We start from the raw sequence: 23,217 nt of genomic DNA, 5'->3' as shown, positions 1-23,217 counted from the left end.
ATATCGTATCGTGTTTTATACTAACAAATTGTTTGAAAGTATTCTGATTAGTTTATTAAGTGTGTTCCAATTAGACTATTCATAATGGGAGTATAATCCATTCATCTTAAATTATTATGCAACAAAGGTTAATTTACCTTAACACTTAGTATGTACATGCACACGCGTGAAGTATTACTTCAAATAGTTCAATACAATAGAATATTCGAATCCATCATTATTATTGTTACTTCAGTCAAATCATTTTCAAAAGCTATAATGCGACGTAGCAAGGAATTATGTATCATTTGCTTAATGATCAATACAATTGACAGTTTATGGTCATAATAATGCGTAGAGCGTGTTATACAAATTGAGATAATTTATTGACTTCTAGATAAATGTAATAACTCAATACAACTTATATAAACCAGAACGATCTCTGCCGTGAATAATTTTGCAAAAGATACTTGAGTCAGGAGGATGAAGCTACGCGTTAGAAGTATCTTGAAGTTCATCTTCACAACATTTCAAATATTTCAAGTATCCACTAATCATATACCTATATCGCAGTACGCTCCAGATCTAAGTGAAGTCATCAAGGTAATGACCAATAAGTCAAATGCTTCAGAGGTCTTATTTCTCTCAAGAGACAATTACACGATACCCTTTGATGTTTACATCCTGGATAACATAATCCAGCAAGTGTCTAATATGATTCCGACGATGCATATAAGTCTTGATGATCCCAGAATCAGCAAGATGGAATTTGTACCTATGATACAAAATGATTCGTGGTTGAACAGTGAATCAGATAGGCCAGAATTTCGACTACCAATTATGCACGGGTACAAATACTTTTATGAGGGTAACGTTCTCAGACAATCGTATACTAAATTGTATAGAACATTAATAATATACGTCCACGTCACCGAGGAAGTTCCAGATCTACAAACAATCGATGACTTGATCACCAATATGGAAAAGTTTCTGGTTTGGTACGCAACACCCAAGCTTCTATTCATCCTTCTCGACAGAACAAGTAATCAGAATCTGGAGTTCCTGCTAAAAAGATTCTGTGATAAGAAGATGTTTTGGATAGCACTATTAGAGCAGTCAGTATGTATAGATTTGAGGGATTGTCAAACATCTTCGGATATTTATCTTCACACGTATGATCCTTTCCGTCACGTATATTCAAAGAAGCCATGTAATACAGAAATCAATTATTTTCATGTGAACCTACACAACCTCCACGGATATCCTATTAAAGTGAATCATCTTAATTATTGGCCGCACGTACAAAGCAAAAAAAATGCATCATGTCATTCCATCGAGATAACCGGATATATAATGAAGATTATAGAGTCAATAAGTAAGGCGAGGAACTTCACCTTTGAGGAAGTTGTAAACTGCAATACTGAATTTGGTGCGGTACTACCGAATGGAACGATGACTGGTATCCTAAGTGACTTTGCGGAGAGAAGGATCGATTTTGTACTAAACACTGGAGTCCTTACTGATGCTAACTTTCATAACTTCATGCAATTGGTACCATTATATTATCCAGAAGGTATACGTGTCCTGGTACCACTGCGATTGAACGAATCAGTATCCGTGAATTTAAAGCATACTTTAATGTTGCTATTTTGTGCAATAATGCTGCTTTTTATATGGCTGTGCTCAGTTGTTTTCAAATTCTCTCACTCTGCCTGGCATCCGTTTCGTATTTTCTCCGTCCTGATATCAGTGCCAATTAAAAGAATGCCATTAAACAATTCGGATAGAGCTGTCTTCGCATCTATTGCATTTTTATCTGTAGTTGCTAGTAGTCTGTTATTAAGTACCTTGACAAAAGGATTGATAGTGGGTACTAAAGTGCAGCAGATATCATCACTAAAGGATTTGGACGAATCAAACATGAAATTGATGATGACAAAAAATTTTTTTGGCATTACGTTTGGTCAAGATACTACTGATGGTACCAGATACAATCTTGCGAAGAAAGTTATATACTCAGAGGATCCATTAAATTGTGCTAATATATTGGTAAAGTACAGGAACGTCTCTTGCATCGCTCTTGCAACCGTAACTGATTTTATTCTTGCCATTACAACTGAGAATGGCAAACAGACGATCGGTATACTCCCTGACTCGATCTGGAGTGGATATAAGAACTTTTGTTTCGTTAGAGGTTCTCCTTTTGCGAATTTATTTTATCGGATAGTTATAAGATTATTTGAGGGGGGCTTTTTGACGAAGTTTATTAGGGATTTTATTGGTGAATCGGCGATAAAGTTGGAAAGGTGGAAAGATGTCGAGGACAACAATAAGGGTCAAGAAAATCATATAAATCTTCGAGGTATCATCTTCTTGGCTGTTGCTGGTTATTGTTTTTCTATTGTTGTCTTTGTCGCGGAATTGTTATCAGTTCGTTTATCTGCTGGTATCTTTAGTAAATGGACATTCACTAATCGTTCTGTGTAAAATTATAAATGCAAGTCTGCTGTCTTTATTTTATATTTCAATAAGAAAATTTTAAACATTCATGATAAGTGGTTATGGGTCTTTCTATAAATATTTACAGTTAACATGTTATATCTAATAACACTATTAATAATAATAAATGCACCAGCATATAGTGTATATGTATAAAGTAATGAATTTAATTTCTACAGTTCTTCGCAGTGTTAATAGTAAAAACTATAATCAGGTTTCTCATTAATTTTTTTTTTTTTAGTAAGCTGACACGACTCGCGCGTTACACTTACGTTCAGCGCTCATAATTATACATGGAACGACTTCAGTCACTGATAAATCATGCATCAGACGTGATTGTGTTCATATAGGTTTTTTTTTAATATTTTGTTTATGCAGATAGTATCAGTATCAGTATTGAGAGGTATAGGTACGCTATATGGAAATTCGAGTTCCAAGTTAGGAACATCTGTTGATTATTCGTTATAAAATTCGGTTCTAAATTATTTGCTTATTTCAGTTGATGATTTTGTATTGCGGCAGTGTTCACGAGAGACAATCGATTCGAGGAATTACGATGGTGAAGTTGAACAAAACGTTATTAATATATTAAAAATTGATGCCATCTTGAATTACATTATTTACCTATGCGCCGGTATTGGTCACGTTGTTTCTGAAACTTTTCTAGACCTGTGGCTCTTTTTGTTTTTGACAGATTCTGTCGCGCTGTCGTTGTCAGAGACTGATGAATCCCTTAATGTTTTTCGACCTCGACCAACGTTTCTTTCCTCATTTTCTGACCCAATGGATTCTCTGTTCGACTTCCGTCTTTGACGTTGCGGTGCTTGATTCTGTGCCTTCATAACCTCACGTAAATGCTTTCTCTTGGCTTCCCAGAACATGTTTTGTCGTTGAACTATTTCTGGGTATCTAATGGGATGATAAAGTTTAATTATATGTATCATGCAGTGCTATTGTTGTCGTGTTAATTTATTACCTTTCTATGAAATCCTTGTTCGGTGGTAATATCAAGTGCCAACCTTTTTTTGGTTGATGCTTCGATAAGTTCGTAAATATCTCACGAATCTCTTCTGATGGCAATTTTATCACTGATGATATAGCACGTCTATCTATGTACTCATGCTCCGTAAATGATAATAACTTAAGGAAAGTAAAATATACAATTAATGTTATTTTACTCATATGATTTTTAGATTAGTTATGGTTATGTTGTGTTTTATTGTGATACGTACAATGTAATCTCTTGATCTACACATGAGCTCAGCTGGAATGCCACTGTGTGAGGATATGGTGTCTTTGGGATAAATAAGTTCACTATTTACGACCCAGTTACCTTGCACCAGTACAGCCACCTGTTGAAGATACTTCAGTATGACAGCAGACTCCTGGTCCTGTGCTACAAGACTCCTTAATTGTAGGAATGACATGACCTTTGCTAGAAAATCAAATATTTGTAACGTATGTCCAGGCAGTCTTATTTATTAGGTAAACATACCATCTTTCATGAGAATTCGAACTTGATCCAAGATTGGTAACGTTCTAATATAATTGAGGGATGTTACATGATTTGAAATATTTGCTTTGGAATATTCTTCTTCCTTTGCTGGAGGAGCAAGAAGACCTAGGTAATCCTGAGAACTCATATTCAGAGTGTGTACTGATTCTTCAGTGTTAGTACATAACATTTCCAAGCGGGTCAGCTGAAAATATAATTTTAATAAAAAATGTTGTAATCAATGCTCTGTACAATATTCTTATGACTGCATCGTTTCAGTTATGGAATGTTAATTAAGATTTTTTTACCTCGGCCTGGGGGTTGGTGGCTGGTATATAATCCGTATTGATCCACTGTTCCTCTGAACTTTTCTTTGTCTGATGTTGGAATGATTGCTCACGCATTTTTTTCAAATATTCGGGTTCTTGGCGTGCAAACGTTACGTTTACTTGTTTGGCTGGTTCTTCCTCCTCAACAATCTCTGCATATTACAGTATTGAGAACATTAATATCTGTAAAATTAATATAGCAGTGAAAGAGTGTAATTTATACCTTCACCAGTATTCTTAGCCTCTTCCTTGGCACGTTTATCACTTTTATCTAAATAATTAAATTGCGGTCGTAATTGAATGACACCTTTCAATGGTGTAATATGTAAATCTCCATCTTGAAACACTCCAACTGCATAATTTGAACAATCGGGTAAAGCTCTGGAGGATTCTAAGACTGTTTTGTCCATGAGAGTGCTGTAAACATGTTTCTTATGTAAAAATAAACACAAAAAGTGGAGCAAGAAATACACATATTAAGAAAATAAGATAAATATGAATTACCTATCAAATAATTTTTCTTCGTCCTCTGTACCATGTCTTGAGGATCCATCAACATTGATAGCAATCTGTTCTCCTTTACTATGATCATAATTGGCACTATGTGTATCAACAGCTACCTCGAGACAGACTTCTTGATTTTCAGGTTTTATAGAGGATTTTAAGATTACAGCATTATCGTATCCCTCACGATCAGGCCGTACTGGGTATTGAAAAATAAATAATTTCTCCGCTAATGTTTTGGACAGGTATACTGGTATCTTGAAAAACATACAAAAGGATGTCATATGTTATAAATAATTTTTTTATCAATGATGTAATTTTAAGCATTAATACACTTGACAGATCATCTAAATAGAAACTTACTGAATCAAATTACAATTTACAACCAATTCCATAAGACAAGGCTAACCAAATGATATATTATAATAAAAATGTTTCTCAAAAAACAATATTCTTTACCTAAGGATAACAACCTACGATTATTTCGTTTTCGATGCTTCCATGTTATCTAATATAAATAATTATTGCCACTTACTTCCCTAATCACTGGATCACTATCATTCTCCATTTCATTTGCTTCTGACATTTAATATGTATTAACTATACTTTTGTAGCTTAAAATTGGTTAAATAAGGTAAAAATTCACATTCACTTGCTGCCGCTCCACGCTTAAATTAAACACGAAATACTCCAGCGAGATCACTGAACCATATTCACACAGAACACGCGCTCACTGTAGTAAAAGCACGAACCAAGAGAGTTTGCCGATATAGTGGACGACCTTTTTTTTTTCAGGGACGTATAAAGATGTCCGAAGTCCTGAACCAGGAATTTTCATAATTTTTTTTGACGCGGTACATTAAATGAATTTCGGCGGCTACATAACAACGTAACATCCGTAAATAAGTGGTAAATAACGAGTAGAGAATATTTTTTTATAGATAACAGATTCGGTCACAACAAAGCACGACTACATATTTTCTTTATAATATTATAACTCACATTACCTGTGAAAAGAAATAGTGCTATCGGGCCGCCACTTTTGCTTACACGACTTAATATAACAAGATTTTACCATTTTTGTGGATAGGTATATCATATCTCAAAAATATTGTCGAACACACGGTCGGACCTTACTAACCACGTGTTGATTGCAAGTTGTAACTGGAAAGCATCTACAAAGGGACACCGATGCATTTCAGGGATTATAGGTGGTAAGGTCATAGATATAAAAATATAGGGATGGAGCAAACCTGGTATTTTAAGCAAGGGAAGTGAAGCCAAAATGAAGGGAAGGGAGTTCGCCGCATAACCAATAAAATTCAAGCTGGATTTTGCTTTACTATGATTGGTACTCCGTGGACGTATAAAGAAACGACAGTCACTGAACTCTAATCATACTGGAATGCGTACAGCAATGGTGGGAGTCGCGTAGAGAGAGATAGCAAGGATATAGGTGAGTATAGCAGTCTGTCTGTATCACACACTGTACAGTCTCTGAAAAAGTTTAAGCTGGGATAAAGCCGTGCACACGAGAAGGACTAGACCAGCATAACATAACTTGAAATAGTGGCACATTTATTTTATTTCGAATCTGCTAAATAGTTTTGTGTCGTTTTTATAAGGCCTATTTATATCATAGAGCCTAGATAGGATTTATACATATGTACATACAGCGTGTGATGCAGCCAGGCTGCTACACTCTCTCTCTCTATATATATATATCTCTCTCTTTCTTGATGTGCTCATCGTGGCGAGGGTTATGCTGATAATGTTTGCAGATCCGCGTCTCAATATTGCGTTAATTGCTCTGCCTTAGGTCACCGCGCTGACTCCTTTAGGTGTCCGTGTTTTGTCCTACAAAAACAGGTTAGACGAGTTATGACTGAGGAGAGTATTTCATAAAAATAGGCAGGACTTAAATGTGGGGTTTCCTCAAGGCCAATCTTGGCGATCAACCATAGCCTGATCGTGGTGGATGAGACTTCGGAATGTAATTCGGTATCTTTTCATGAATTTGCTGACGATTCCCGATCTACTCAGCCTTCAAAAAATCTTGTAGATAACCAAAATTCTACTGCAGCTATCCCACTATCAATGAGCCAAATTGTGAACCTCAGAGTTAATTAACCGGGAAGTCCTTAAAAAAGTGTCATTAAATTTCTAAGAGTGTGGTTTGATTATAAATTAAACTGGAATCAGCACATAAAGAAAATCTCGGAAAAAGCTCGATCATCTTCGCGGATTTTAAGATCTATCTCTCGTATCAACTGGGATGCCCACCCCAATAACCTGCTGATTATTTATAAAGCCTTAACGAGATCGATCCTTGACTGGGGCTCAATGTGCTATGGGGCAGCTAGGGCAAATAGCCTTATTGTCCTTGATCGCATTCAGTACGCGGCCTTGCGATCTGCTCTGGGACTTATGATCTCTACTCCCACTAATGCAATCTTAGCTATGGCAGGGGAACCCCCGCTTTATTTCAGGAGAATCTTCCTCGCTTCTAGGTATATTTTAAGATCTTTCTCAGTTACCCATCACCCTATCCATGCGAAACTTAAACTCTTAGAGAATGCTGTTAACAGCAGTCACGTGGATACTCACCGTACGTTCTGTCAAGATGGTTTTCTCTTAGAAGATATCAAAACAGAGTTATTAGAAACCCTCGTCCAATCTGTTTCTCCATTCCTTTGGCAGCGCATTTGCAACACATTGATGTGGACCTTGAGTCTATTAGACACCCTCGTCCAATCTGTTTCTCCATTCCTTTGGCAGCGCATTTTCATCACATCGATGTGGACCTTGAGTTTGGCTTTTCTATGAGAGAAACGTAGAACCCTAATAACGGTCTTGGCACCTTCCTTCTGAAGGAATTCCGGAACTGGGTTTATATATACACAGATGGCTCTTGGTCGTCCACCCGTGAGAGATGTGGGGCTGCAGTCTACGTAGCTAACTCAAGACTAATTAGGAAATTCAGATACTGCAACAAGGCTTCTATTTTCTTCACAGAGGCATTGGCTCTTCTTGCAGCCCTGCAATTAATCAAAGCAAAAAACATAATAAAGTCGGTTATCCTGTCTGACTCACGTAGCGCTTTACAGTGCCTAGCTGATAATTCTATGAACTCAAAGATTCACCCTATCATCGCTCATTGTAAGGAAATGTATCTGGACTTACGATCCATCGGACTTCAAATTCAGTTTATCTGGATCCCATCCCATCAGGGAATCCATGGTAATGAGATGGCGGATAAAAAGGCCAAAGAAGCCCTCAGTATTTCTACAATAAATACTAAAGTAGTCTGGTCTGATCTTGCTGTGCACTGTAAAAGTTGGATGAAATCCAAGGCCTATGACTATCTTGCTGATCAAGCCCAGTATAAGGGAATCAATTTCTTTAAATGGTCTCCTCCTACCTTGGGCTGTCCTTGGTTTACCAATATGGACTGGAGGAGAGATGATATTGTTAAAATTAACAGGCTCCGCACAAACCATACAGCATCTAGAGCTCACCTTCATAGAATCGGTGCCGCCTCCTCTGAGGCCTGTCAATGCAATGCTCAGTTCCAAGATTTGAACCATATCTTCTGGGCGTGCCCTCTTAACACCGTGGAGACGAATAAACTGGTTCTAACATTACGACGTCTAAAAATTCAGGCTCCATATAACATCCAAAATTTGGCCTTCTCTGGAGATTCCAGAATTCTAAAAGCTATCATTACCTTTGTTAATTCAGTCCAGGGCAGACCAACTGACGCGATGCACATTATCTAATTCCATTTCGTACCTGATGTCACCTTTAGTCCCTTTAGTCTTCTTTTTTCAACTCCTGATCCTGGTTCTTTTGTATCCTTCCCAAACGACACTGCACTGTTGTCTTCTTGGATGCATTCTTGATCGCTCTCTACATAGAAGATCTCTTTAAACTACCTCCACTCATCTTCAATCTGTATAATACATACAACGCGGAACATCACTAACGCCATCTACATACTACTCATAAAAGTTATGGCTTATGCTCGTCCACAGGACGTGTCGCCTTACTGATTCGATTGGCTACTCAAAGAAGACTCTAACGCACTCTAACATCTAGAGTCCAGCATAATCTTTCCAAACTGACTTTAGGACTAGTTAATGGCACGTCTCCTCATTGGAGGAGTCAGCCAAAAGGAAAGGAAGGAAGGATTTTCAGTTAAGTTCACGTGTATTCAATGATTCTCTCGTCTCTCTTTAACGTGTTTGTCAGTGATTAATGCAAATTGATGAAATGTCAGTGGAACAACATTACCTTTAAAATTTATCTTTTATTATACTTTAGGACTGACTTCTTGATTCTATTTGGCATTTAAAGGTACCCATGAATTTATTAACTACTAAATGGCTGACAAGTATTTAACTTTGTTGTCAGAGTGTAATGGAGTAAATACTAACCGTCAACATGTTTGCTATAGAATTTTACTTGAAAATGATTAAAATCATGTTCATATGTTCTGTTTATAGGATTGGTTTTCCAGAAAAGACTATAATGACATCAATATTTGATCAATACGAACAAGATTCTCAAAGGTCTAAACAAGTAGCACCACCCCCAATTAGACCTGATATTGTATGTCATTTTCATGCATGTTTCATGCAAAGTATCGTTTATGTGACATACTTATTAGTCTTATGTCTAATGTTTAATTATAGAGTAGTACAGGCTTCATTCAAATGAAAATGAAGGAAGACGGACCAATATTCACAAAACAAAAAGTCAATTTCTTACCACCGGATAAGATTACACATCTGTCCGTTAGCAGTAACATGATTGTCATAGCAATGTCCAATAATGTTTTACTAAGAATTGATATGAAGTATCCCGACAAACCAGAAGGTATTTGATAATGTAATTCATTTTTGCCGTATTAATATTACGATAATGATATTTAATGGCAATCGTCTTATTTAACCATAGAAATCGATATCTCAAAATATATCACAAATATGAAGCTGTCAGGCTTATTTTTGGATCCTCTGGGTTTTCATTTGTTGCTCGCACTGGTTTCAAAGCACAATGACAATCCACCAGCAGAATTATTTTACCTGCACAGAAAAACAACCAAATTAAAACAGGTATGATTTTACGAAAAATAGTTACAATGGATTACCATATTAGGTTGATCATTGTTAAATAGGCCGGGAAGTTCAGAGGTCATGAAATCACAGCAGTGGGTTGGAATTTTGGCAATACATCCGAAGTTACATCGGGTCCTATTTTATTGGGTACATCGAAGGGTCTCATTTTCGAAACAGAGATTGGTCTGGATGGTGATAAAATATTTAATACGAGTCTGGAGCAATATTGGAGACAGGTATGTTTAATTGAACGATAATAATAAAATTTTAACAACTATTAACTCTCATGCTGATCCTTCTACATATTCATTCCCAAGCTCCCAAACTATCTGCCTCTTTATGGTAATAAAGAGGTAGAAGGATTGGTAAGTCATAAATCATTTCCTTCCTGAAAATATCATTACAAAGATTTATTAATTAACATTATTTCACAAGTGACACGATTAAATCATCATAATCATTTTAATAGGTATTCGATATTGGTAAAGCAAGTAAACCTCCGATTACCGGTTTGGAATTTCATAAAATACCAAATACCGATAAATACATAATAATTGTGACAACGCTCATACGAATTTACCAATATATTGGATCGGTATCCAGTTCAGATGAGAAACCATTGCTGCAACAAATATTCAGTAAATATTTGAACATGAAAGGTAAACGTGGCACAATTAAATATAAAAATCTGGTGAGATCTAAGTATACACAATAAAAATTTTATTCCAGAACGTTTCAATCAATTAGAAAGTTCATTGCCATATTCTAAAATGCAGTTTTTTTATCCCGGTCCAGGAGCCTTTCCAAAATCTTTTGGATGGCTCACAGAGACTGGGATACTATATGCTCAGGTGATTGTTGGATAAAGTTTTTATAGAATCTTAAAGACAGATATCGTATTTTCAAAGATGTGTCGACTTACATAAAATCGTTGGGTTTTGTAGGTGGATCCCAAGGTCGATCCTGAGAATGTATTAGTAAATCAGCAGATGATACTCTGTCCTGAAACTAGTTTAATAGGGAGTGGAACGTCGGAAACAGGATTGGCTCCTCTTTCTTTTATTTTGACAGAATTTCATGCATTACTATTGTACGCTGATCATGTTAAAGGCATCTCGCTTCTTAATCAGGACCTAATCTTTGAAGACATTTATAATGATGTATGTATAACAAGAATTGATAAAGAAAAAAAAACGAACGTCAGACGTGACATTACTTGATACTTTTTATAGGCATTCGGAAAGTTGGTTAATATCACAAAAGACCCAATGACTGGATCTATTTGGGCCTACAGCGAGAGAACTGTTTTCAAATACAAAGTGATCAAAGAGGATAGAAACGTCTGGCAGGTAATACTCACGTATTGTCATTACTTATTTTAAAATATTCTTTAGCATTGCACGATAAGTATTTTCTAGGTGTACGTAGACAGAGGAGAATTCGAATTAGCTAAGCAATATTGCAAGGATAATCCTGCGCATGTGGATCAAGTGCTAGTCAAACAAGCTGAAATGTTATTTAAGAATAATGAGTAAGTCTTTCAATTAAAACATTAAACATAAAACCATTATTTAACATCCAAAACATTTTGCTAGTTACCAAAAGAGCGCGATGATTTATGCTGATACACATTCGTCCTTCGAAGAGATTGCATTAAAGTTTCTGCAAGAATCACAAATAGAGGCGCTGCAAGTGTTTTTGAAGAAGGTAAACGCTGCATCGGTTTAAGCTGATATGCAAATATCACTCTACAATGCATTACTCATATCTATACATTTTAAATTGACTTCTAGAAATTGGAGGGGTTAAAGCCTCAAGACAAAACCCAAATAACTATGATCGTAGTCTGGGTTGTTGAGTTATTCATGAATCAAATGGGAGCACTGCGAGGCGATCAGACATCACACCTTCACAATCCTAAATATACAGAACTACAAAAGCAATTTGACAGCTTCTTAGCAATTCCAAAAGTCGAGGTAAATATAACGAAATAACTGCAACAAGATATTTGATAAACTTTTGTAAAATTAAAACCTCGTTACAGGAATGTATCAGGAAGAACCGTAGTACTATTTATGATCTAATGGCAAGCCACGGTGATAAGGACAATTTGATTCGATTGACAATAATGCATCGCAATTACGAGGAAGTGATACGTCAGCATCTGTATAAAACTAATTACATGGAGGCGTTAGAAGTACTGAAGAGTCAAGCTAACAAGGATCTCTTCTACCAGTTCGCCGGAATCCTTCTCCAGGAGCTACCACGACCAACTATAGCTGCCCTTATTGCTCAGGGTTCTCAGCTTAAGCCATCCAAGATTTTACCAGCTTTAGTTTCCTGTAACAGCGACGAAAAACATGTAAGATTTCAGATTTTCCTATCGTCTGTATACCTCATTCTACCTTTTAATGCCACGGAACATGGTATTGATAAAAATACTTATTTGCTTCTTCTACAAGGCTAAGGAAGTCATAAGGTACTTGGAATTTTGTGTGTACAAGCAAGGTTGTCAGGAACAGGCAATACATAATTTTTTACTATCGCTGTATGCTCGTTATAAGTCAGACGAAGTTATGCATTATATCAGTTCTCAAGGTACTCCATTTTTTAAAGCCATGGATACTTTGTCCTTACATTACAATTGTATCTTCGTTTTCAAGGCCAAGATGTGACTATGGTACACTACGATGTGCATTATGCTCTGAGACTTTGCCAAGAAGCAAATCTGACTAGAGCCTGCGTACAGTTGTCTGCTTTATTAGGACTTTGGACGACTGCTGTTGACCTCGCGTTAACGATCAGTGTTGATCTTGCTAAGCAAATTGCTGCAATGCCCTTGCATCATGATGATGAGCTGAGAAAGAAACTGTGGCTTAAAATAGGTTTGTTTGTTTGTTTCTTGATTACGCGGATATTTCCCTAAAGACTGATTCTCTACAGCTGAACACGTTGTACGTGAAAAGGATGATATTCAAGAAGCCATGAAATTCCTTCAGCATTGTGATTTAGTCAGAATAGAAGACATTCTGCCATTTTTCTCAGACTTCGTTACAATTGACCACTTCAAAGAAGCTATATGTAACTCTTTACAGGTATGACGGCGATGGAGTTGGATTTAAAAATTTCAATGAAGTAATGGAATTCTTTTTGTTATACGCAATACCGTTTTTTTTATTCAGGAGTACAATCAGCATATACAGGATCTCAAGGAAGAGATGGAGGAGGCTACAAAAGCTGCGGAGGTTATACGAAAAGATATTCAAGCTTTTCGGAACAGGTATGTTCTAATGTTTATTAGAGATTTAAAAAAAGTTTTCATTTGACTGTATTTACGATTTTTTTATATTTTTTAGATGCACATTTGTTCTGGCCAGGGACACCTGTAATACCTGTGACTCTCAGTTACTCCTGCGACCATTTTATGTTTTTCCATGTGGACATAGATTTCATAGTGATTGTCTAGTGGCAGCATTAACTCCAATGCTGTCCATGGATCAGCAAACTAAATTGGCAGATTTACAGCGACAGCTGACTACCATTTCAAATAGGCCAGAAGATACAAATTCTGTTATATCGGTGTCATTGTCAACCAAAGATCAGATTAAAGCTGACATCGATGATTTGGTAGCATCTGAATGTTTATACTGCGGAGAACTCATGATTGAGTGAGTATCATATCACTGTAAATATTTATAACAATATTTATTTCTTAATTGTCAGTAATGTTATTAATCAGAATCTATTGGATTACATTTTATAAACCAAAATACTTCATTGCAGGTCCATCGACAAGCCATTCATCGAAGAGGGTGATTATGAAAGAGTATTAAAAGAATGGGCGTAGGTGCAGTAATGTTTATCAACAGTGTAGATTTCATATTGTGATTATAGATGTTATGTGCTAGTACTATTAAGTAATATAGGGCGCAAAGAAAAAATAGTCGATTAGCTATAGTTTACTGATGGAGACTTTTAAAAACGTTTAAACTTTAACGTTTAGTCTTTGAGGAATTACTGTGAAATCAGGAATCTTTGCGGTCGGTGCTATTGATAATTATTAATTATACCACGTGTACACGTAATGAAGTTTTGTTAAATGAAAAACAGCATTTTCATATTAGTAAAGTGGGATCTCTTACAGCTTAATTAATGCAAAGATGTATAAGCTAAGCAAAGTATCAATCACGTATTCTGAACGGTCCTGCTGATTCCTCCTCTTTGGTATTGATAACCAATGACACTCAGGCGATCTCATTCCCAACTTTCCGCAAGCTAAGAGAATGTAAGCTGTGAGAGACTCCACGGTATCTTGATCAATCTTGATTCACTGCATTGTCCATTCATCATAAGTAAAATGTGTGACACAATGGTCTTCTTCTTATGAATTTTGATATAAAAGGGTCCCTTAGATCTTACATTCTACTTGTGGGTTAAATATCCGCTCGAATAATTATTCTAGCTGTAATACATAATTATATTTCACATTATTTTGTATAAAATAATAGTAAAAGTCGGGTATGTGCAATACTCATTTATGTATATGATCCTTGCAAGCATATAAATCGAATATGTACATAGTCCTGAGTGTGTATTATTGTATAATTTAATGATAAGAGAAGTTATTACACATAAATTAATCACACTGTTTGTTGATTGATCTTAATCACTTTGTGATAAGACAGCTTCGGCCTTCTTATCTCTTTTACTCACAGATTTATTTCCATGCACGTAATACCTTAAAGGTTTGTTTGCCCATTCTGGTCCAGCACTGTCAATTCCAATTCTGGGACATTGAACAATTTTTATTTCTTGTTCGAAACCATCGTCTTCTAACCACAGACTTCTCCAGGAACACATTGAATATTTGCTGTGATTTTTTTCAAGTTGAAATGCCATGCAGAGCTTGGATGGACCGTTGCACAATTCATGCGGTTTTAATTGTTTGACAGATTTTCGTGGCTCTTTCGACTTTGATCTTGAGCTGCGAAATTTTTCCATGTGCTCCGTGCCCTGAATAGGATCCACGGCTCTTAAAAGAACGGCACAACCGTCACCTAAAATTTCAGCAGATTTTCTCCAGGAGATTATGATAAAGGGAAGTGTAGAGTGTTGTAGTTTCTCTATGTAGCACAAGCATCCTTCTCATACAGTACATTCCTCTGACTGATACAAGAATTTCCTAATATATAGAATCGTAACAACTGTTTTGAGGGTTTTTTAAATTTAGAAGGCTCATTTTCAATTTGTGGTGTAGCTACGATGTTAAGTTTTTCTACACTAGAATTATTTTCTATCCATAGTCCATGACATGTGACAATATTTGCATCACGGAAAGTTTCATCATCTATATCGAGGGCAGTGCAAATTTCAGATGGACCATTGCACAGTTCATGTGATTCTAGGGATTTTATATTATTTATCATTTTCTTTTCCTTTCGGCCTTCTATTACACAAATGTTTCTTAACAACTCCATGTATTCCAGACCTACTGTTGGCTCCAAAGCTCTGATTGTTACATATGCACCTGACTCTACATTATTGACATTTTGATAGTGATAAAAACTCTGAAGCGTATACAGGAATATTCAGACTCACCTTGACTAGAGACATTGAAACAGTGATACATGCCATACGTGAGATAAACATAAATAGTGCCTGGAGGCATATACATAGGAGCATTTCGAGGTGTAATACGATGTTGATACGTATGCGATGCTTTATCTACAACTCCAAGGTAACTTTCAGTTTCCACAATTCTGCCTTTTAAAATTGTCCCATTATCCAGCTGGCGAACAAGTATTTTTCCTAAACATCATAATGGCACAAACATATAATATATACAAATAAATCAATTGGCCATAGTACAGAATTACTATTCAATTACTGACCCAGCATGTTCTGTGCCAGAGTTTCACAAGGTACATCAAAAAAGTCATATGATAGTCTAGTCGAAGACAGTTCTATCTCTATAGGTGTAGCAGGAGGATCCTCCAATTGCTTTAATTCATTCTTCATCATTTCTAAATCAACTACTCCTCTTAACTTCTTCTTATCCTGTAAGTATTTTGTGCTTTTTTTCTCATTAACAGATGTATCGGTACTGATTGTTGTTTCTTAACAATAAAAAGGAAATAAGAATATTTACTCTTTACAATTACTCAATTACGTTAAACTATAGTATTTACTTTCCACAGTTAGATTTTCCAGCTTCAATCTGGTTCTAAGTCTCGATGGTTCAGTCGAAGATTCTGATGATTTTGATGACGGTAAAACATTGTCTGCAGATGTTGATTGAGTTTCTCTGTTAAAAACGTTCGTTTCTCCTGCAGCACTAACAGTCTCACGCAAGACATTTTTTTTCGCAGCAAGCCTTGTTCTTTTCATGGAGATGTCAAGATTCGCAATATGTAGCTTTGCGATTCTGTGGATTGCTTGTTTATAATTATCTATGAAACAAGAAAGTTGTTTTATCAATACCACGAAAGAGGAGTTAAATATTTGCACAGTTTTAAATGACATATCCAGACATATCATGAACCGGCAAAATTGGGATAGGTTAAGACATTCAAAAATACATGGCTGCCAACCAAAGAATTAATCTTAAGATAGGATATCACCAAGATAACTATAAGATTATCTAACATTACTATGGCTTACAATTAGTTTCTACCGTGCAGAATTTAAACAAAACTAACCAATCACGTATTAGGAGTTGCATGGAATTAACCACTGAGGCTGCTAAACTCTCTTTAAACTCTGCGGTGGAAACTCATTATTTCAGCTATCGATACTATTTTTGAAACTTCAAAAACTTTAACCCACTTGCACCACAGGTCTGAAGCGCTACTAACCTTATTTATTTGAAATATTCAATTGACAGTCGGCTCTTATCGTCGCAAGCGCAATATTCCGTGGCTGGTAAAAACTGTCAATCGTCTTGTGCGAATTATTTAGCTTACGGATGCAAATGGGTCAATAACTCAATCAATATTTTTCCGTTTTTAGCCAAAATTTGTGATATATTTTCACAATCAAAGAACATACCGAACATTTCTGCTTTTATCATATTTGGAATCCTTGGATAGTGCCGTATTGCTTTAAATGATAGCATATTTGCAAAACAATTGGTTCTTTCTATCAAAGTAAATTCAGATGATTCCACGTGAGTATAAATATTTATTGTATTAGTACTGGGACAGATCGTTATTAATTAACGTATAGAATAAATATTGAACCGAAAGTAAAAGAAAATTGTTAACGATAATCGTTTGTTTGTGTTAATAATTATTGTGATACTCGCATGAAACGTTTTGTCTGTGCTTTCTTTTTTCTGCACTCAACTCGATTGGCATTATAGGCAAAAAGACGACCCACCTTGCTCCATATTTACCTGACAAAGAAGCGTAAAATACGAGCCAGCCGTATTGAATGTCTAAAACAGAGTCAAATGCATTCTTGAATTATGTGAAAGTAATAAATCACGTGGGCCATTGAAATAGCGGCAGTAGGTATTCCGGTAATTAGAAAAGACGGCGCGACTGTATAGCAAATATTGTGAGACCATAAATAATTGCTCATGCAAAAACACGGAAGGTTAGTGTATACAGAACCGCATATCTCCCGCTGCTTATCTACTTCTTTTCTATTTGTTCATATTTTTGCAAGATAGATAATTATAATTAACATTCCTTCGTCTCTTGAACATAACCACCATCGTAAGGCACTATCTTAATTTTGAAAAAACGATTAGACGCATAAAAATACGTATTTCATGAAAAATAATTCTCTTCTTTTCCTTTTTATTATTCGGTTCATATATAAGATACAACTTGCTTGATTTTGTTCTCCATTTGAAAAGCATTGAATTAGAGTGTCTGACATCCCACGCGTCTACTAATTAAAGTTGTATCACGAAATTGCCAAATACCAGTCACTATTAATCATCTTTCCACAGTCGGCCATCTTGTAATATATCTAACGTAATAAATTGAGCTAATCGCGCTTCGCAGATTAACAAATTCATACCTAGAGTTAATCCACTGTCTTTCTATTATATCAATTAAAATATAAGACTCACACTTGTCAGTAGTCCAAGCGACATTCTTTGAAATTTCACGGCTGTTACCCGAGAATATTTTTGTCCTCGTATGACAACGAAGTGTAAAATTTTCGGCAGCCTGTACAACGGAACGTCATGAAATACCAAGTTAGCCACAGCACTGCTTTCTTCAATGAGAATATCGCCTGGCCAGCACCATACAATTAATTGCACCATAATGGATATCAGGTAATTACTGATTTTTATTAAATCCATATAATTATCATCGACTGATATTGCGTATCCACTCAAACAGATTTCCAGACCATTCATTATGAATTGGATAAAAGTAATGGGACTTAACAGATCCTCTAACTCATCAGCAACTCTGGAACGAAGTAATGATCACAATTAAAAGTAGGTTAACATTACAACAGTTATCTCGGCTGAATACAATTTCACATAAAACATAATTAACAATGCAATCTGAAAAAGTGGATTACGTTAAATAAAGTGTTTTAGGTCGTTACTCTATTATCTTTTGATGATGTTGAATGCATTTAATACATTATTCATGCAATTCCTTTTCTAGGTTATAATTGCTGTTGATTTCAGCGCCAATTTTTCGGAGCCACGCTTGAATTAATTGAAATTGTCCGCAAACGTACACAAAGACAGTCAAGAATGTCCCATCAAGACCAGTAACACCGCAGGAACAAATCATATACGAGATAGTTTTAAATACGAATACAATTTCAAAATTTGGCGCGGTTACTGTGTCAAAACCGTAACCTAATAAAAATATAAAAACCACATTGAATCAGATATCGTTTTATTGGAGATTCGATGAAGCATATTTACCTGTGAGTGTACGTATGTCTTTTCAATTTCTTATTATAATTAGAACTTCTGATACGAAGATACTGCTCACTTCAGTCAACGAGAATATCGCGCGGAAGTACGAAAAGTATTTGCAATATGGCGGACTGTCATTGTCAACAGGCAACAAGGCAACTAGGTTGCACAAGTATTTATTTGGACGTATGTAATCGTTAATGCTCCTTACTTTTCTTGCAGATGATTTCACAGTGACATTCGTTACGGTGTACTTGGATGTGTAACGCTGGCGACGAGTTTCCTTTCTAATAATAATACGATTGAAAGGGATGACAAAATGGAAAGGAAGAAGACGTAATGACGTGACAATCGTACAACTCTAGTTTTCCTCTACCTGCATGTCAGTGTTAATGCAATATTCAAAGATTCCACTGTAACATAATCACGATATCTTTCCTGCTTGGGATATGAGAGATAGAAAGTTTCTTCTGACTTACAAATTACTGTGATTAATTGTAATTGCTCATTTTTTAAATCAAAACGTCTTTTACACTTCTTTACTTGATTTTAGGTTATTAATGTAGCTGGTTAGTAATTTTTTTTTTGCTTATCTATTTTGAATTGATGACGTTATATGTGCGATTATATACAGTCGATGGCGATGACATAGCTGTACTGCTTATTCCAATATAATTGTTAAAATCTATAAAAGCTGAAAAGAAATGACAATAATTGAATTCAATATGGCATCTGGTAACAAGTTGTTGAATAATAATTAAATAATCCTAGTTTCACTTTTAGCCCAATATATTAGACTTAACTATCCCAAAGGGGTTATATATGTATTGTATATGTCAAGGGGCAGTTTCAAGGACATGCGGCACTCACAACGGCAAGCTGATGTTAAAAAAAAAAAACTAAACTCTGGGACATGTGACATTGAACTTTCAACCTAATCTAACCTACCGAACTATTTTTTAGCTATCAAAACTCGGAGTGTCCAGCAAAAATTTTTTTTTGAATATTCGGTGTGAATGCCGCATAATGTCCCTGGAAGTATACGTTATATATAGAATTTTTCCAGAACCACCCTGGAAAATGCCAATTGTCCTCATAACTGCCAATTTCCAAAAAAAAAGTCCTTGAAACTGCCTTCTGACGTATTTATTATTATATATCCTTTTATACAATAATTAAATAAATACAGGGTGTTCAATAAAAATCAGTCTAAAGCCCGTTTCTACATTGTTTCTCATAAGACATCAATAATAAGAATGATTAATATTTTTATAATCGAATAACACACTCTGTTTCTAGTCCACGTTTCATCTGGATGACAAATCCTACCCCAAACCCTAAATAACGATTTCAAGCAATAACATATGAAAGATAATGTTAAGTTTTCTCTCTCAATAATTCCTGAATCTGCAAGAAGTTCTTGCCTTTGGTTTCCGGAATGCAAAAGTACGTGTACGGTACGCCAAGGAATACAATAGCACCATAAGTCCAGTATACATAATGTTCCTCGACGACATCTAAAAATGGCTGAAAGGTCTTACTGATAATAAAAGCAAATATCGACGACGAGAAAGCCGTGCCAAAAGACGCAAGAGTCTTAACATTGGACGTGAACATTTCACTGACTAAGGCAGACGGTATAGGATAAAGACCGAAATACAAAAACACATTGAGCAAGATCATCGTGATGATCGGTAGCCACGTGAGATCATTAGAGTCATATCCAATGGATAACAATAGAAAATGTAATCCAAGGAGAGCATGCGTAACGGCAACACCCAAGCTGGACGCGATTAAGAGTGATTTTCTGCCAAAACGATCAACAAATATCGATGACATCATTCCAGCGAGAACAATGACTACGCCAATGACAATGACAACCGTGCTTGGCGTCATGCTTATACCGCTTCTTTTCATTATGATTTCGGTATACAAATTTAACGTATTTACTCCAGCCATATTCATGAAGAGATTCACTGACAGAAGTATCATGGCGCTCTTTCGATTTCCAGGCTGCCACATCTCCTGCACTTTGCTCAAGAACGTGTTACTCGCTACGGATTCCTCAACGTAATTTTGTATCATGCACAGCTCCTTCTTGACGTCCTCCCGACGTCTGTACCACTTCAAGGACTTTTCGGCGTTCTCTACGTCCTTGCGTTCCATGTAATAATACGGTGAGTCCGGTAGAAGGATGAAAAGTCCTACGAAAAGGATTATGGGTATCAGACAGACGTAACTGAAGACTTCCAGTGACACGTAGGGGCCCATTATATTTCCAATCAGCGTCCCAACAGAGCAGGCATTGACGTTAAGAAAGATCTACAAAAATTGTAGGTTAGTTTTTATTGATTTTTTTGTCAAGTGACAGATCTCGTCTGTACTGTTGTACAGGGTTGAAAGAAATTATTGATCATCCTTTTTCCAGGTGAATCTCCAGGTCATGGTTGGTGAAAATGATCAAAAATATTGTGCCGCAAAATTACTTTGACCTTGGCAGTCGTGGTTAAATTTTTTTATTTTCTCGAAAAATTATACTCGTCAAGTGGTACAGGAATCTCAAAGGGACCATAGATCAAAAACGCGATCTTCTATGTGAAAAAACAACTTGAAGACAAAAAAATCGGAAACATTTTTTTCCAGAATATTGTTTAATCGAGCTCAGAGATAATAATGTGTATGTTTTCCGAACGGTTTGCCAAGTCGTTTTTTAGTGCCTCGTTGTGTTGACGAGGATGACGTCGACGCGGGACCCAAAGAATTGCTTCCAAAAAATGTTTTCGATTTTTTTTGGTCTTTAACTTATTTTCACATAGAAGATCGCGTTTTTGACCTATAGTCCCTTTGAGACTTTTGTTCCACTTGACGAGTAGAATTTTTTGAGACAATAAAAAAATTTGACCTTGACTGCCAAGGTCACAATAATTTTGTCGCTCAATATTTTTAGTGAACTTCGCCAAACATGACTTGGAGATTCGCCTGGCAAAAAAATGACCAATAATTTCTTTCCACCCTGTACAAGGCCTGCATTATCGAGTCTGTTCCAATGATTTTTGTATACGACATTCCATTTGAAAAACATAGACAAGTCGTATGCGAAATTCATATGAACAGGCCCGTTGACGGAGTTCCGGGATCTTTACCACGGCACCACGAATTTCAGGATCTGCTATTTCGCCCAGCAACACCGCCAGCACCGACCATAAAATGCCCGAGGATATCCCGCCGCACAGTCGGGCGGCGTAAATCCAAGAAACCGAATTGGCAATAGTGAAGAAAATCCATGTGAAAAATAATGGCACGCTTGATATCAGCAATGACTTTTTTCTTCCTATGATATCTGTTACGAAGGTGAAGAAAGATTAATTTTATTATTTATCCCTAATAACATTTTTTTTTTATAGGATGAGTATATATTTTACATTACCTTGCATCGGTACCGTTATTATGGTACCAATTATTCGTCCAATGTTGAATATAGAAACTACCCACGATGCTTCGACGTCCGTTAATTTAATTTTCATGTCCGATGTGGATGACGTCATACGTGCCAAATACGGCGAAACCCATCCGGTCGTTAAACCATTGTCAATCAATAGTAAGCAAGCTACAGAGAAGGCAAGAAAAATATTAAATAGAATAACTAACACTAACATTTTAGTGCTGTCAAACGATCAACAGATTTCACGTCTGTTGGCTTCCTCGGACCTCATAGCACGAAGTAAGGAGATATCTATTAAACGATTTTTGAAGTCCTTACCGATCGAAGCTACCAGCCATTGGGACCAATAAATATTTTTCACAATTTTGATAGGCACTTTATTAACGTCATTCATGATGATTGGAAAGTTTAATGATTTTTTTTCTCATCAATTTAAATATAATTTTTAACTATACTCTTATTTTTGTATTTAGACACCTCTGACTTTTTATTAACCAATCAAATGACATTCTGCAGGTCCATACCAAGGCAACCGTTTAACTGATGAAAGCCAGAAGTTTGCCAGAATTTAAAATAAATCTGTATCTGATGCTTGCTCAATGATAAAAGCTTAATTTTCATTTAACGACTAACGTCTCGCGACCTGAGACGCCAGTCCTGTTCATATCGAGCGATAATATTTGAATAAATAAATCATATTTTTAGAAATGCATCTGATGCTTATCATATATGTATATACAGGGTGTGTCGCCGAAGATGCACATCTCGAGTATTTCCGTTACTATTGAGGATACGGGAAAAAGTTTCAGACAAAAGTTGTATGGTTTTAAGGGCGTCGATTTTTCATCCGAATAATTTTTTTTATATTTATTTCTTTTCGAGATACAGCATGTTACGTGTTTTTTTTAAATGGAACATCATTTTCCTTTGATAGAAGAAAATGTAGCGCGTTT

The 23,217-nt window shown here is 36.0% G+C and overlaps 6 protein-coding genes and 1 long non-coding RNA gene across 24 annotated transcripts; 3 read left to right on the top strand and 4 right to left on the bottom strand.

Annotated features, from left to right (window-relative positions):
- The first annotated feature begins 61 nt into the window (after nucleotides 1–61).
- Nucleotides 62–2,476, top strand: LOC107267731. The gene has a single exon (XM_025085182.1). The coding sequence runs from the start codon at nucleotides 463–465 to the stop codon at nucleotides 2,464–2,466; it is 2,004 nt and encodes a 667-aa protein (XP_024940950.1). The 5' UTR covers nucleotides 62–462; the 3' UTR covers nucleotides 2,467–2,476.
- Nucleotides 2,477–2,704: 228 nt separating this feature from the next.
- Nucleotides 2,705–7,548, bottom strand: LOC107267899 (DNA-directed RNA polymerase III subunit RPC5). 2 transcript variants are annotated; one of them, XM_025085183.1, is made up of 9 exons: nucleotides 7,414–7,548; nucleotides 6,481–6,663; nucleotides 4,807–5,063; nucleotides 4,526–4,719; nucleotides 4,282–4,454; nucleotides 3,974–4,178; nucleotides 3,711–3,913; nucleotides 3,455–3,618; nucleotides 2,705–3,387 (listed from the first exon to the last, which is right to left on the bottom strand). In XM_025085183.1, exons 2-9 carry the CDS (start codon nucleotides 6,553–6,555, stop codon nucleotides 3,120–3,122), a joined length of 1,539 nt encoding a protein of 512 aa, XP_024940951.1. In that variant the 5' UTR covers nucleotides 6,556–6,663; nucleotides 7,414–7,548; the 3' UTR covers nucleotides 2,705–3,119. The 2 variants fall into 2 exon arrangements, with proteins under 2 accessions (XP_024940951.1, XP_024940952.1); XM_025085184.1 differs by lacking the exon at nucleotides 7,414–7,548 and having other exon boundaries at nucleotides 5,342–6,663.
- Nucleotides 7,549–7,596: 48 nt separating this feature from the next.
- On the bottom strand, nucleotides 7,597–8,763 carry LOC107267898. 7 transcript variants are annotated; one of them, XR_001537710.2, is made up of 5 exons: nucleotides 8,534–8,760; nucleotides 8,325–8,456; nucleotides 8,228–8,257; nucleotides 7,990–8,134; nucleotides 7,605–7,844 (listed from the first exon to the last, which is right to left on the bottom strand). XR_001537710.2 is itself a non-coding variant. In XM_015740088.2 (4 exons), the coding sequence occupies exons 2-4, from the start codon at nucleotides 8,391–8,393 to the stop codon at nucleotides 7,754–7,756; spliced, it is 402 nt and encodes a 133-aa protein (XP_015595574.1). In that variant the 5' UTR covers nucleotides 8,394–8,456; nucleotides 8,534–8,763; the 3' UTR covers nucleotides 7,597–7,753. The 7 variants fall into 7 exon arrangements, 2 of the variants coding, with proteins under 2 accessions (XP_015595574.1, XP_015595575.1); XM_015740088.2 differs by having other exon boundaries at nucleotides 7,597–7,844; nucleotides 8,228–8,456; nucleotides 8,534–8,763; XM_015740089.2 differs by lacking the exon at nucleotides 8,534–8,760 and having other exon boundaries at nucleotides 7,599–7,844; nucleotides 8,325–8,527.
- A 118-nt stretch (nucleotides 8,764–8,881) lies between these two features.
- On the top strand, nucleotides 8,882–14,507 carry LOC107267878 (vacuolar protein sorting-associated protein 18 homolog). Of its 3 annotated transcripts, none has more exons than XM_015740053.2 (20): nucleotides 8,882–9,162; nucleotides 9,312–9,417; nucleotides 9,501–9,684; nucleotides 9,766–9,923; nucleotides 9,986–10,162; nucleotides 10,244–10,291; nucleotides 10,396–10,585; nucleotides 10,656–10,777; nucleotides 10,871–11,086; nucleotides 11,159–11,275; nucleotides 11,345–11,457; nucleotides 11,522–11,633; nucleotides 11,720–11,902; nucleotides 11,971–12,288; nucleotides 12,389–12,524; nucleotides 12,590–12,811; nucleotides 12,870–13,021; nucleotides 13,109–13,206; nucleotides 13,283–13,594; nucleotides 13,710–14,507. In XM_015740053.2, exons 2-20 carry the CDS (start codon nucleotides 9,337–9,339, stop codon nucleotides 13,771–13,773), a joined length of 3,003 nt encoding a protein of 1,000 aa, XP_015595539.1. In that variant the 5' UTR covers nucleotides 8,882–9,162; nucleotides 9,312–9,336; the 3' UTR covers nucleotides 13,774–14,507. The 3 variants fall into 3 exon arrangements, with proteins under 3 accessions (XP_015595539.1, XP_024940949.1, XP_015595540.1); XM_025085181.1 differs by having other exon boundaries at nucleotides 8,883–9,002; XM_015740054.2 differs by lacking the exon at nucleotides 10,244–10,291 and having other exon boundaries at nucleotides 8,883–9,162.
- LOC107267880 (DNA-3-methyladenine glycosylase-like) lies at nucleotides 14,446–17,293 on the bottom strand. 5 transcript variants are annotated; one of them, XM_025085187.1, is made up of 5 exons: nucleotides 16,974–17,293; nucleotides 16,115–16,375; nucleotides 15,818–16,042; nucleotides 15,525–15,734; nucleotides 14,844–15,459 (listed from the first exon to the last, which is right to left on the bottom strand). In XM_025085187.1, the coding sequence occupies exons 1-5, from the start codon at nucleotides 17,038–17,040 to the stop codon at nucleotides 15,050–15,052; spliced, it is 1,173 nt and encodes a 390-aa protein (XP_024940955.1). In that variant the 5' UTR covers nucleotides 17,041–17,293; the 3' UTR covers nucleotides 14,844–15,049. The 5 variants fall into 5 exon arrangements, with proteins under 5 accessions (XP_024940954.1, XP_024940955.1, XP_024940956.1 ...); XM_025085188.1 differs by lacking the exon at nucleotides 16,974–17,293 and adding an exon at nucleotides 16,781–16,918; XM_025085189.1 differs by lacking the exon at nucleotides 16,974–17,293 and adding an exon at nucleotides 16,625–16,765.
- Nucleotides 16,736–19,546, top strand: LOC112494378. Of its 5 annotated transcripts, XR_003059748.1 has the most exons (7): nucleotides 16,736–16,847; nucleotides 16,935–17,091; nucleotides 17,287–17,522; nucleotides 18,106–18,216; nucleotides 18,284–18,384; nucleotides 18,560–18,836; nucleotides 19,045–19,546. It is a non-coding gene; the product is annotated as an uncharacterized LOC112494378 (long non-coding RNA). The 5 variants fall into 5 exon arrangements; XR_003059750.1 differs by lacking the exon at nucleotides 16,736–16,847 and having other exon boundaries at nucleotides 16,954–17,091; nucleotides 17,287–17,445; XR_003059751.1 differs by lacking the exons at nucleotides 16,736–16,847; nucleotides 16,935–17,091; nucleotides 17,287–17,522 and adding an exon at nucleotides 17,620–17,644.
- Nucleotides 19,547–19,953: 407 nt separating this feature from the next.
- Nucleotides 19,954–22,894, bottom strand: LOC107267879 (facilitated trehalose transporter Tret1). The gene is made up of 4 exons (XM_015740057.2): nucleotides 22,583–22,894; nucleotides 22,250–22,429; nucleotides 21,966–22,162; nucleotides 19,954–21,144 (listed from the first exon to the last, which is right to left on the bottom strand). The coding sequence occupies exons 1-4, from the start codon at nucleotides 22,656–22,658 to the stop codon at nucleotides 20,200–20,202; spliced, it is 1,398 nt and encodes a 465-aa protein (XP_015595543.1). The 5' UTR covers nucleotides 22,659–22,894; the 3' UTR covers nucleotides 19,954–20,199.
- Between the last annotated feature and the right edge of the window lie 323 nt (nucleotides 22,895–23,217).

The sequence above is a fragment of the Cephus cinctus genome, unplaced genomic scaffold, assembly GCF_000341935.2.
Source record: "Cephus cinctus unplaced genomic scaffold, Ccin1 Ccin1_scaffold0457, whole genome shotgun sequence".
In the NCBI taxonomy this organism is placed as follows: domain Eukaryota; kingdom Metazoa; phylum Arthropoda; class Insecta; order Hymenoptera; family Cephidae; genus Cephus; species Cephus cinctus.
This window is presented reverse-complemented; position numbering and strand designations above follow the sequence as displayed.